General features: G+C 35.6%; 3 protein-coding genes across 4 annotated transcripts; 2 read left to right on the top strand and 1 right to left on the bottom strand.

Annotated features, from left to right (window-relative positions):
- The first annotated feature begins 68 nt into the window (after nt 1–68).
- On the top strand, nt 69–2593 carry LOC104792755 (elongation factor 1-alpha 1). The gene is made up of 3 exons (XM_010518977.3): nt 69–179; nt 828–1315; nt 1422–2593. Exons 2-3 carry the CDS (start codon nt 854–856, stop codon nt 2307–2309), a joined length of 1350 nt encoding a protein of 449 aa, XP_010517279.1. The 5' UTR covers nt 69–179; nt 828–853; the 3' UTR covers nt 2310–2593.
- A 3044-nt stretch (nt 2594–5637) lies between these two features.
- Nucleotides 5638–8840, top strand: LOC104792754 (putative receptor-like protein kinase At2g39360). 2 transcript variants are annotated; one of them, XM_087454591.1, is made up of 2 exons: nt 5638–6510; nt 6614–8840. In XM_087454591.1, the coding sequence occupies exon 2, from the start codon at nt 6825–6827 to the stop codon at nt 8682–8684; it is 1860 nt and encodes a 619-aa protein (XP_087310717.1). In that variant the 5' UTR covers nt 5638–6510; nt 6614–6824; the 3' UTR covers nt 8685–8840. The 2 variants fall into 2 exon arrangements, with proteins under 2 accessions (XP_087310717.1, XP_010517278.2); XM_010518976.2 differs by having other exon boundaries at nt 5638–8840.
- A 1050-nt stretch (nt 8841–9890) lies between these two features.
- On the bottom strand, nt 9891–11327 carry LOC104699322 (F-box/LRR-repeat protein At2g43260-like). The gene is made up of 2 exons (XM_087452877.1): nt 10934–11327; nt 9891–10802 (listed from the first exon to the last, which is right to left on the bottom strand). The coding sequence occupies exons 1-2, from the start codon at nt 11307–11309 to the stop codon at nt 9943–9945; spliced, it is 1236 nt and encodes a 411-aa protein (XP_087309003.1). The 5' UTR covers nt 11310–11327; the 3' UTR covers nt 9891–9942.
- Between the last annotated feature and the right edge of the window lie 2765 nt (nt 11328–14092).

The raw sequence follows: 14092 nt of genomic DNA, 5'->3' as shown, positions 1-14092 counted from the left end.
ACACAACCGACCCAAGGCCCAAGAGAATTAGTCGGCGGATGAGGGGCATAATCGTAATATTAAATAATGATTAAAAATTTATTATTTATGTTAAACCCTAAGTTTCTCAATGGATTCCTGAGATCATTCTTATTCAACCCTAGCCGCTGCACACTCCATATCCTTGCGACATCTTTGAGGTAAGCGTCTTCGAACGATCTGTTTCTTTCTCTTTTTTTGCTTACCTTTGCTGAGACGTTTTCGATCCTTGTCTTTTCCATGTTGTTACCCTCTTCTCTCAGTTTGATTCTTCTTCTTTGCCTGTATCTCTTTTATGATTCGATTCGATGCTTTTTTGTTTGTTTGTAGATTGTTTTTTTTGAGTATCTCGTCTTTGATATATAGTTTATCGATTTCTCGATCATCGGATTGATCTGGTTCTGAGATTTTTTTTATTATAATTCGAATTGGATCTGAGTGAACTATCGATTATGTTGTTGTTAGGATGTAGTATTTGAATATCGTTTTTATCTTGTGATTGGCTGAACAAATGTATTGTTCCTTGTTGATAATCAAAGTTGTGGGAACTCTCTCGGATTTGTTTCTGTGGAGTTCCTTGGAATTGCTGATTATTACTTGTATGAATTTAAGCTCGCTTAGCTCAGCGGTCAGAGCACCACATCTTTATTTTTTTGTGTGGTAGAGATCGGTTCGACTCCGATAGCAGCTTCTTACTTACTGTGATTGTTTTGTTTTGTTTTGAGACACATTAATTTCATATTGATTATATATATGTCTACTGTCAGTGTTGATTTGACTCATTAATAATATGATTGATCTTTCTGCAGATTATTTTTTTTTTTGACGAGCAGCCATGGGTAAAGAGAAGTTTCACATCAACATTGTGGTCATTGGCCACGTCGATTCTGGTAAATCCACCACTACTGGTCACTTGATCTACAAGTTGGGTGGTATTGACAAGCGTGTCATTGAGAGGTTCGAGAAGGAGGCTGCTGAGATGAACAAGAGGTCCTTCAAGTACGCATGGGTCTTGGACAAACTTAAGGCCGAGAGAGAGCGTGGTATCACCATTGACATTGCCCTGTGGAAGTTTGAGACCACCAAGTACTACTGCACAGTCATTGATGCTCCTGGCCATCGTGATTTCATCAAGAACATGATTACTGGTACCTCCCAGGCTGATTGTGCTGTCCTTATCATTGACTCCACCACTGGTGGTTTTGAGGCTGGTATCTCCAAGGATGGTCAGACCCGTGAGCACGCTCTCCTTGCTTTCACCCTTGGTGTCAAGCAGATGATCTGCTGTTGTAACAAGGTAATCATAATCTTCTTTTAATATCTCTTAGTGTGATTATTGCTTGTTTCTCTGGTTGTCTTCTGTCTCACTAACTGTTATTATATCTCTTCCATTTTGTTTGTAGATGGATGCCACAACCCCCAAGTACTCCAAGGCTAGGTACGATGAAATCATCAAGGAGGTGTCTTCCTACCTGAAGAAGGTTGGGTACAACCCTGACAAAATCCCGTTTGTGCCCATCTCTGGATTCGAGGGTGACAACATGATTGAGAGGTCCACCAACCTTGACTGGTACAAGGGACCAACTCTCCTTGAGGCTCTTGACCAGATCAACGAGCCCAAGAGGCCATCAGACAAGCCCCTTCGTCTCCCACTTCAGGATGTCTACAAGATTGGTGGTATTGGAACGGTGCCAGTTGGACGTGTTGAGACTGGTTTGATCAAGCCCGGTATGGTTGTGACCTTTGCCCCCACAGGGTTGACCACTGAGGTCAAGTCTGTTGAGATGCACCACGAGTCTCTTCTTGAGGCGCTTCCCGGTGACAATGTTGGGTTCAATGTTAAGAATGTTGCTGTGAAGGATCTTAAGAGAGGGTATGTCGCCTCCAACTCCAAGGATGACCCTGCCAAGGGAGCAGCCAACTTCACCTCCCAGGTTATCATCATGAACCACCCTGGTCAGATTGGAAACGGTTACGCCCCAGTCCTCGATTGCCACACCTCTCACATTGCAGTCAAGTTCTCTGAGATCTTGACCAAGATTGACAGGCGTTCTGGTAAGGAGATTGAGAAGGAGCCCAAGTTTTTGAAGAATGGTGATGCCGGTATGGTGAAGATGACTCCTACCAAGCCTATGGTGGTTGAGACTTTCTCCGAGTACCCACCTTTGGGACGTTTCGCTGTGAGGGACATGAGGCAGACTGTTGCAGTCGGTGTCATCAAGAGTGTCGACAAGAAGGACCCAACTGGAGCCAAGGTTACCAAGGCTGCAGTCAAGAAGGGTGCGAAGTGAACTCCCATTATCAAAACTCTATCCGCAGATGAATCAAAGAATGTTGTTAGTTTCTTGTTTACTTTAGTTTGGTATTTGGTCGCTTGTTTGTGTTACAGCTTCGTTACTTCTCCGTCAGAGCGTTGTTCCCGGAACTGGGTTCTTGATCGGAGGTGGCGGAGCTACCTAACGCATCCGAGCTTTTTGTTTTTTTACTTTAAATTGTGTTTCCGGTTTTAACCTTTTTTGGATTATTGTGACCTTCCTGCGGATTTTATTCTCTTTATCTTTGTCGGATTTCTCCATCTCCATGTTTATCATCTTTAAACTCATTCTCCCGGTCCTTAAATTACAACTATGCATATGAAATTTAGCATTGCAGCATACAATTTGACAATGTTTTTACCACTCCAAAAGATATATGAATGTAAATTATTTAATAACCAGCTAAAGATCCCATTTAACTTATGTATTTGGATCTCAAACTAATGGAATCATAGAATTGATGAAACTGCACACAATTTTCCTGGCCGAAAATCATGGGATTAGTTTCTTGAGATGTACCGACGAGATATGAGTGGCCTTACTTACTTAGCTCTTTCATTGCATGGTTTGTTTATTTTCTTTACGGCTATGTTTGAAATCTGATCCGACCTGCAAACAAGACTATCCTATCAAATAATAATCATTAAGTACTCGAACTGCTACTATACGATGTAAAACGCCACTGACAAAATAACTTAATATATGTATTACACCAACCAATTTTGCTTTATTTTCTGAACGATATAGTGATTGTTCATTAAAATTGTAAAGGACCGACCACTTTACTATGGAAGATCGTCCAAGTTTCTTTACGTCCACATTAAACTGTTTTCGATACTTTTTTAGGCCCATTTGATTTTTCGTTAAACTGTGTTTACGTAAACCAAGAAGTTAGCCTTTTTTTTTTTTGGACAAAGAACTTCCATTGAAACTAAAACCTCAAAAGAGGTGAGTTCATACAAGATAATTCAAGATTAACAAAGGAAAGTAAAGATAAGGGCTCTATGAGTATTTAGCCTATAATTTCTATTTGGTCTAAAACGGACCTCTTAAAGTATTTATGCTGGATTGATACAAGCATAAAGCATAGATGGTTGCATGCTTCCCAAATTAAACAAATTCACCTTGAAATTGGATCTGTCAACATTAAAAGTTAAAACTCTTATCTTTGTAATTGTTTTAACTAATCGTGCTTGGGTTACAAATTCTAAAAACTATAAGGATCGGATAACAAAATTCTAAAACACACAAAAAAAAAAGTATGTTTGATCATTTACATATATGTGTGGAGAAAATCAAAGCACATGGCTTCATCTCGATGGATCAATGTGCATGCTGTTACCGTTTTATTGTGAACTCTTTTGTACGTATTGTATCTTCTTTATGCGTATATCTTGTATTGTATCTCTTGGCTACGTATACTATGTGTTTGGACGTATATCTTTTGCGACAAATTAAACCCCGTCCCTTGATCAGTGTCCTGACATGTTTTGTAATTTGTTTGATGAATTTTGTTACAATTAATTTTTCTTTGTTAGACCTATCAGACTTGCGTTGCAAATTTGTTGTATTTACATTTTAATTGATGAATAAATTATAGATGCATATATCTTGTATTAATACATTCTAATACGATACATTTCATTATAAGCCTGACCAATGTTTTTTTTTTACAAAACGTAAGTGTATTGTTTAAAGTTTTATACACTCAACACCTGTAGCTAGAAATAGTCTAAATGTTCTCCCAATTATAATATATCTCAATGATATTACTAAACAAATCCAATCAGACATGTAATTATTTAAGTGATCAAATGAGTTTTGGTATGTAGTGCTACTAATGTATATTATTAAATCTGATCTTGTTCGGATATGGAATTTCAAATAGAAAATATATGTGTTGTCGGCGGTTAAGACTGATAAAAAATGGCTCTGTTATGCTTAAATCTATACTAGAATAATTTTTAGAGCAGTTTTTGCTCAAAAATGTTTTTTGGAAAGTTTTTACATTTAATGCTTATATTCATATCCAAACGAGTTTAGTTAACTTTCTCTACTATCTTTATAACCAAATACAATTAAAATATTTTAAATATCCATATATATAATGTTCTATAATTAATAAAGATATTTAGAAAATTTATTCCAAATGAAAAAAAAAACTATTCTCCTATCATCTCTTTTTTATTTTAAATTTTAAATGTAATAAATCATCATATAATACATACAATTAATAAAAAAGGTATATTTTTCCTGCATATATTGTGATTTGAATTTTTTTAAACAAACATATATTACTCAATTAATAGAAAAAGTGTGTGTTCAACATACATATATAGTAAAGTGACTATATATAGTAAATTATAAAATTTTAAGAAGTTTATAATTTATAACTAATAAATCTAATCTTAATAAAAGTTTAAAATTATAAATATTTTAAACATATTAAATTTCAAAATTACACAAACGAGTTATATTACATGACGGGTTATATGACATTACATGATTGAATTAATAATACTAAAAAATAAATTATCACTAATATGATATTTCAATACGGGTTAAATTCTCATTTTAATGTTTTAACAACACAAATATAAAATATGTCGAATCAAACTGATTTAATTAGGATTGTAGTAAAGAAAAATTATTGTGGTATATCACGATTTATATATTAAATCACTAAAATTAACAAAAGAGTATATTAGCAAAATTAATATTAAAATAGTACATTAACAAAAAAAAACATATTTTGCGGTGTACTGTGGGTTATAATCTAGTTATAAAATATCATTCAGCAAATCAAAGATTAAAAAAAAAAGCGAGCAAGAAATTGTACAATTTGATCCGAACTCAAATATGATTTTACTTTTCTTTTTATTTACAAAAACACAAATACAATGGTGGTTATTATATTATAGATTTGTATAGGGGTCTAAAACATTGATAAACCTCTTTTAAATTCACATATTAACTCTTATTGCATTCTCGTCTAAGATATTATACATTTTATATAATTTAATAATTAAAATTTTGAATTCTTTCCAAGACCTGATAAAATTGAAGTAGTATTTTTTTTTATTTGCATTACAAAGCAATATTTTCTTTACAGCTAGTTTTATAAAAAAAATAATTCAAATTTTCTGTGCTATAAAAATAAAATAAAAGACTCGGAAAAGAAGACAATGATTCTGTGGCTATCTTGAACAATACAAATCTAACGGCACGTTTGTAGCCGGTGGGAAAATACAAAATATTCCAGTTGTTTATCTATTTTATTATGTGTCTCCAATCACTCATTATTATATGCTCTTCTTCTATCCTCTTTGTATTTTTTTTTGGCCTTGTTGAATTTTTTTTTTTTAATTGATGAATTTCCAGCTCAATGAACAAAAACGTTGAAAACGAAATTTACATAAATTTAGTAAAATAATAACTCTTTCTCGTGGCCTTGTTGATGATTAGTATTTTTTTTCTTCTTCAGATTGGTTAATCAAACAACTTTTGTGTATTTGTCAACAGATTTGTTGATCAACTTGCCTCTTCTTCTCGTCTTCTTTTTTGGATTTAAACCCTAAAAATCACAATAAATTCAAAGACTTTTTAATTTTCTCGATAATTCGTTTTTTGGTCAATTTGGTTAAGTGTAAACGCGTAGTTATTGATTTGGTGATGTGAATGTTTCTCTCTTCTGTTCACGGATCTTTTTATTTTTTGAGAAACATCTCTCTCTCACTTTTATTTCTCCAGCTTAATCTTCTCCGAAATAGACTCTGTTTCTTTCCTGAATATTTCGACTTCGTGAGATACCTTTTCTCCATATTTCTTGGTGATTTCGCTCTGTTCTTTCTTTTGGCTATGATAAACCTAAAGCCCTTCTTAGGGCTAAAGTTAGGTTTTTTAATATTTGTTCTCTGTTCTTCACACATCTCCTCTGCTTCTACTGATACTTTCTTCATCAACTGTGGATCTCCGACGAATGTAACAGTCAACAATCGAACCTTTGTATCGGACGACAGTCGTGGTCAAGGAATCTTCGATTCTAGTCGAGGGACCTCTGTAGTCGGAACCACGGATTCGCATTCAAGGGATGAATCGACGACGACTCTGTTTCAGACCGCGAGAGTATTCTCCGCTGAATCATCATCAACCTACCGATTCCCGATCGAACAACACGGTTGGTTCTTGATTCGTCTCTACTTCTTACCCTTTGTCACCTCTTCTCAAGATCTAACCACAGCTAGATTCTCTGTTTCGTCTCAAAACTTCACTCTTCTCAGAGATTACAAACCCTCGACGACTTCTCTTGTTAAAGAATACAGTTTAAACATCTCTTCGGATCATCTAGTCATTGAGTTTCGTCCTCAGACAGGTTCTGTAGCTTTCATCAATGCTTTAGAAGTTTTCAGACTTCCAGAGGTTTTGCTTCCTGAAGAAGCAAGACTTATCGGTTCACAGAGCAAGAAGAATCTCAAGCTCGGGACTCATGCGATGGAGACTGTTTCTCGTGTAAACATGGGGAATCTGACTGTGACTCGTGATCAAGACAAGCTTTGGAGGCAATGGGATTCGGATTCTGCGTATAAAGCTCACTACGGTACCCCTGTGAAGAACCTGAAAGCAGTTAACTTCAGTGCTGCTGGTGGGATAACAGAGGACATTGCACCAGTTTACGTCTATGGAACCGCCACGAGGTTGAACTCTGATCTTGATCCGAATACTAACGCCAATCTTACTTGGACGTTCAACATCGAGCCTGGTTTCGATTACTTTGTCAGGTTTCACTTTTGTAACATAATAGTGGATCCTTTTGGATTCGAGCGTCAGATACGTTTTGACATTTTCGTGAATTCAGACAAAGCTGGCTCCATTGATATGACAGAGGTTGCAAATGGCACTTTTGGAGCTCCTTATTTCGTTGATGCAGTGATGCGGAAAGCTAGAAGTCGAGAAGGAGTCATGAATCTATCTATTGGTGGAGTTATGGATGTTTCTTTGTACCCTGTTTCTTTTATTAACGGATTTGAGATTATGAAGCTAAGCAATGATAAGCGGAGTCTTGATGCTTTTGATGCTGTTTCCCCTGATGGTTCTTTGCGTAACAAGAGTTCGAATCCGAGTATCGGATTGATAGCTGGATTAGCTGCAGCTCTCTGTGTTGCTTTATTGATTGGTGTGGTTATATCTTGGTGGTGCATCAGGAGAAGAAGAAGAAGAAATAGAGAAATGCAGACTGTTCATTCTAGAGGAGATGAGCAGGTTAAGCAGAATGAAATAGGTGAGAGCTTGATCTTTTCGAGTGCAAAGATCGGTTATAGATACCCTTTGGCTCTAATCAAGGAAGCAACTGATGATTTCAATGAAAGCTTAGTGGTTGGGGTTGGTGGGTTTGGTAAAGTTTACAAAGGAGTCTTGAAGGACAAGACTGAGATAGCTGTGAAACGTGGAGCTCCTCAGTCTAGACAAGGATTAGCTGAGTTTAAGACAGAAGTTGAAATGCTTACTCAGTTCAGACATAGGCATTTGGTTTCTTTAATCGGGTATTGCGATGAGAGTAGTGAAATGATCATTGTCTATGAATATATGGAGAAGGGAACGCTTAAAGATCATCTCTATGACTCAAATGATAACCCTAGATTGAGTTGGAGGCAGAGGCTTGAGATATGTGTTGGTGCAGCTAGAGGACTTCATTATCTCCATACAGGTTCGACAAGAGCAATCATACACCGTGATGTGAAATCAGCTAATATTCTCTTGGATGAGAATTTCATGGCCAAAGTTGCGGATTTTGGATTGTCTAAGACAGGTCCTGATCTTGATCATCAGACATATGTGAGTACCGCGGTCAAAGGAAGCTTTGGTTATCTAGATCCAGAGTACTTAACCAGACAACAATTGACTGAGAAATCTGATGTTTACTCTTTTGGTGTGGTGATGCTTGAAGTACTATGCGGGAGACCAGTCATTGATCCATCACTTCCAAGAGAGAAAGTGAACTTGATAGAGTGGGCGATGAAGTTGGTGAAGAAAGGGAAAATGGAAGAGATCATAGACCCTTTTCTTGATGGGAAAGTGAAGCTTGAAGAGGTGAAAAAGTACTGTGGTTTAACAGAGAAGTGTTTGGCACAAAACGGGATTGAGAGGCCAACAATGGGAGATTTGTTGTGGAACCTAGAGTTCATGCTTCAGGTCCAAGCAAAAGATGAGAAAGCGGCAATGGTGGTGGATGATAAGCCAGAGGCGAGCGTTGTGGGCTCAACTGTGCAGTTCAGTGTAAATGGAGTGGGAGATATTGCAGGGATCTCAATGAGCAAAGTTTTTGCGCAAATGGTTAGAGAAGAAACATTATAGTGTTAAAGATTTGATCAAAAGAAGAGTATCTTCATCATTATAGTGTTATTTGTACAGAAGGGAGAAGGAGAGAACACACAATAGACAATACTGTTTTATACATTGTAGAAAATTTCAAGTGTTGTTGTTTTTTCTAATCGAGATATATTGAGCATCTTTGTTATACTTTCTATAATTTAAAATTCGCTATAAGAACAAAAAATAAGATCAGTTTAAAAAAATTCTAATTATAAAGAGAACTGAGTTGCAAGAACTTACGTTCTATTTTTAACCAAGTAATCTCCTTACTTTAGCCTTTGGACTGTGGAACTCACGAAATTGGTACCAATGTGTGTCCCTTGCCCCTAAATTGAATTTGAACTAACCTTGGAACATAGCTGCTCTAATAAAAGGCTTGCATTGAAATGCACCGACATTGATATATCCATAGTCATGATCCTCTCCAAAAATGTATATATAATCCTTTGTTCCAACTGTCTTCTCTTTGTCGATGAAGAAACTTACATCACACGTAAACGTATGGTTCATTCGTTCACATGTAACATGATTTTTTTGTTGAATAAATTTTACATTCATTTTGAAAAAGAAAAAAAAAACTAACGGTTCAAATAAGAAGGTTGAAAAATTTATCACATGTCCTCAAGATTGTAGGATTTGCAAAGATCGACGTCGATCGCTACTCCTGGTCGTATCTCGCTGAGGATTGGCGGAACGATGAGATTAAGGAACTTGATGCTGATGGTAACATAGGAGATAGCGGAACAATTATTTTGTTCTCACTACTGAATCGGGAAGCTGGTGGTTTAATTAGTGCTTTTTATTTTCTTTAATTGAATCTTAAATTTGTTTCACTACGAACGCCATTTATACATGATGATGCATACGAGTATGTGCCCGATTCTTATATATACATGTATACTAGCTAGGTTTGTATACTTGCATTGTTGGCAGCCCGAAATCATAGTTTTAAAAAGACAATTTTATGATTGGTGTTATTAAAAAAAAAAATCTGATAAAATAACTTGTTATAAAAGTATAGTGTATATATTTGTAAAATAAGATTGTGAATTATAAATTTATAATCATATTAAAATCATAAATTAAATTTCGATTTAGAAGAATCGAAAAAAAAAATCCAAAATACCAAAAGTTCCATATATACTACAATCTATAAAGCAGAAAAAAATATTATAAATGCATGCACTTATTAATGTTAAAAGAAAAAAAATTGAAAAAAGTATCATAATAAATAGGTATATCAATAATGAACGATACGATGCAATATAGTAGCTGCAACAGTGATTGTAATCAATATATTTGGGATCCACCATTCGATATGTCTAAAACGTTTGGAAATCCGTGATTCCTGCACCTGTTTTCGGTACAGATATGTCCTGATTTCTGGAGCAGAAGCGGGACGTTGGAGTGGGAGCAAATTTTCAACGAAAGGAGATATAACACAAATGTTTGTAGAGATGTGACAGCCTGTCTTTGGATAGTATTTAACCAACTGTTTTCTATGTTCATGGAGGAAAAGATTCCCTCCCTTAGAAACAGCCATAGGCATGAACCACATATGCGAGGAATTCCAGGGATTTCGGTAGACTGAGACACGATAAAAGTCAAAGGAGTAAGTGATGATCCATGTTTCTTCTTGTGTATCCATGCACCATATCTCTACCACGCGTTGAGGTTTGAATATGGATAAGACTAGACGGTCTTCAAGATTTGCTAGCCTCTCTGTTTGCATCACTGTTTGACGTAATAAAGGCGGTGTTGGGACATCACGGAACTCTTGTGTGTGAAGATCCAAAGCTAGAATCCGATACTCGTGATAAGCAGCTTCACATAACCAGTAGATGGAGCCATTCACACACGCTGAGTTCGATGTCTCTCCCACATGGTGAGGAGGCGGCCTCGGCAGTTTCCGCCATTCCCCAATGTTTAAATCAAGAATCTCACCGTAGTGGTTTGGCTCAAAGAACATCCTCACTACTTTATAGCTTCCGTTAACTTTGTCTCTACCGAATCCCATCCTCCAGTGTCCAGGGAATATATCACTATTATCATAATAGTTTTTTTTTTTTTTTTTGATAAAGATATTATCATAATAGTTATCTGCAGAGGTTTACAATATTTCAAACCCATCAATGAATATATATTTATCAAAAAAAGTTCTGTATGGATTTATTCTTGTTATCAACATAGATGCTTACCATCCATAAATAGGTTATTATAGTGTTGGGTTTTTACGGGATCAGGGCCGGAAGGGAATCTGATGAATTCTCCGGTGGAAGGGTTGAAAACGTTGATCCAACCTGGTTCAGGGATGCAAACAAGACCGTCACATGCCAACGAAGGTCGTGTGGCGACATGGCAGTGTAAATAGACCAACTCGACCCCTTCTTCGTCCCCTAGCATTGTAAACGTACAGTGGTTTACGGCCGCCGCCAGTATTTGCGGCTTCTTTTGAACTTTATTCATAAACGTAGGCCTGCTCTCCGCGAAACTCCTCGACTCCAGTATTGATCTCCATTGCTTCGATACAGTTTTGAATTTAAGTATGGATTTGAAGGGCAGCCGAACAAGGATTTCTTCCACTAGATCAGGAACTAGGTCGATCATTGGTTTTTTTTTTTGTGTGCACACTTCTTCTACCCTAATCTCTCTCACCTTTTAATTTCTTCTTTCTTGGTCGATCGTATATAGGAGTTTACATTACTATTATACGTTAATTGTTAATTATCCTTTTTAAAAATAATCAGGAAAAGGCAGAAATCAATATTGTGTAACGTGGATAGGGGTGTGGGTGTCAATCGGGTTGGCTCGGCCTCAAACCCGCAAAGTCCGCATATATTTGAGTCTGATCCGGCCCAGTTCGAAATATTTCTGAGCCTATGTTTTAAAGTCTGGCCGGGCCCGGATAGGGTCACAGAATTTTTCGGGTTTTTTCGGACTTATCTTACGGATCAAATTTTTTAAAATTTATAACATGTTTTAAAAATTAATGTTTAAAAGTGCAATATAAAACAAATCAATCAAAGTTTAAATAAATCATCTACATTCACTAAAACCAATTTAATCTAAAATAAAAAATATTTAACTAAAATAATTTTCATACTTTAACCAAAAAAAATAAATTCATATAAAATATCACAGATAAATATTTTAAAAGTATTAATAAGATTATTATGTAAATATGAAAATTAAGATTAGAATTTTAAACTTTCTACAAAAAAAAGAGTTTGAAACTTATTTACGATAAATCATTAATCAAATAGTGCAATCAAACAAAACTATTAAAAAAATATAATTATATTTGTTTAAGGATTATTTGGGTCATCCCGACCCCAATCAAATTAAGCCATAAAAACTCTATAATCTGAACCAATTGAATCTGAAAAACCCGATTTTTTGGACATATAGATATTTAAGCATTAGCCGGCGGGCTTTTGCCCTAATTTACATGTCTAAATGTTGAAAGCGTCAAAGTAAAAGAGTTCAGATTTTACGGTTGACTTAGGCCAGAAATAGTGGCGAGACATAACGAGAACACTATATAATAAAGGGAATACTATCCTCCACCTCAATCAATGAGAGCACTTTTTCATTAATTCTCACTTCTTCTTTAATATTTTGCCTCTACGTATAAACTATAAAGCTTTCTTTTCCTGTTTTGTTTTATTGTAAAGGGGATACTAAACCAAATGATATACTAATTCCCCAAACCTACAACTGTTATGTGAATCATTCTACTATAGTATTTGCTTGTAGGAAATTCGCTATTATACCATATCTCAATTAGTTTGTTTATTATTTAACGTTAATCTCCTTTCTTTTTTTTTTTCCTTTTTTGGGCAAAACGTTAATCTCCTTATTCTAAAAAATTAACAGGTTTAGACGAATATAAAAAAAAAGAGAAAAACGATCGATCTATTTTCTGATTCTTTACATTACATATTCAAAAAGTTGGTTAGTACTTGGTATTGTAGACGAAGATTGATGTCGTCCAAACTTTACTTGGAGACTTTTTAAGAATGAGTGTGAGGATATGGAAATCAATGTGATGGGTTTTTTTTTTCCACCTTCATGTAGCGTCAAAGGAGTAAGTGATATTTGCATGGCAAAAAGATTTGATAAAATTTCTCTTTATGCTCTTCTTTTCAAAAAAGTTCAGCTTTAAAATAATAATCGCTTTCAGAAAAAAATAGTAGTAGTATTTTGCAAGAACAAAAGATGATAAAAGGTTAGTGGGAACAGACAAAGGCCATTGAAAGACACTCTTTCTCCTATATTTATGTTACAATTATAGTTAATTTTGCTTTTGACTGGTTTAATATTATGATAGAGAAAGGTTTTCACTCGGTGGTGGTGATGGGCACGATAGTGACTCCGATGCTGTGGCCTTCTTCTCCGAGCGAGAACTTCTCACCAGAATCCGAACGGATAACTTATCGTAAATATTGTACCCACTTACGGTCATGAGGTATTCACCATCTTCAAGCACAGACTGCAAAGATTCAAAACTAACAAAGGGTAAGTGAAATATATAGTTTAGAGAATATTGTATTAAAACAAAAAAAAAATCTTGTTGTTTATAAAAGTGACCTCTTCAGCTCCAAGTAATGTCTTCTTCTTCCCATGGTCATCTCCGGGTACAATGTCTTTGCCCTTACAGAGTTACAGTACTCAAACTTGACAAAGGATATACCATTGTTACCTTGTCCTATCTTCCTTACGCCGTCGTAGACAACAAGATTGGTCATCCCATATAATCCTTCGTTGCCGCCTACTTCTTGGTTGGAGTAAAGGGAGTCGGAGTGGGAACAGGTGCAAAATATGCTCCAATAGCATCAATAGTGGCATCTTCCTTTCTATGGAACCCAACAACCCAACATCTTCCTCTTCAGGGTGTTGATGTGTTGCCACATACCCACGTGTTACTACTTCGCCGTCTACCTTCACGTACGTACTCAAATTTGACGTAAGTGATATACGGTTGAGATCTTGCCCTATATATCTACAATTTTCTTACACCCTCGTATACATCGTCGTTCCATTCCTGCCCTCCTTCACCACCGCAGAGTGTCAACTTCCGGTAAATCCTCGCCATTTTGAATCTTCAAATATTGCAACATTAAAAGAAGCAATAAAGTAAAATATGTACATTTAAGCTTGATAGTGTTCTATAAGCTGGTATGTGGTTTTTTTTTTTTTTTTTTTTTTTTTTTTTTTTTTTTTTTTATTGGAACAACCACTTGTTTTCTTTCCATCTTTGTACTTGGTTTCTATCTTAATGGAAAGCTGATACGTGGTTAATAATCACAAATACAATGATAACATTGTAGCATATTCGTTTACATAGCAAGAACACCAAAATTGTCAAAAAAACACAAATTAATAAAACA

Source organism: Camelina sativa, chromosome 6 (assembly GCF_030686135.1).
Source record: "Camelina sativa cultivar CO46 ecotype springtype chromosome 6, ASM3068613v1".
NCBI lineage: Eukaryota > Viridiplantae > Streptophyta > Magnoliopsida > Brassicales > Brassicaceae > Camelina > Camelina sativa.
Note: the sequence above shows the minus strand (reverse complement) of the source record. Positions and strands in the feature narration are given on the sequence as shown.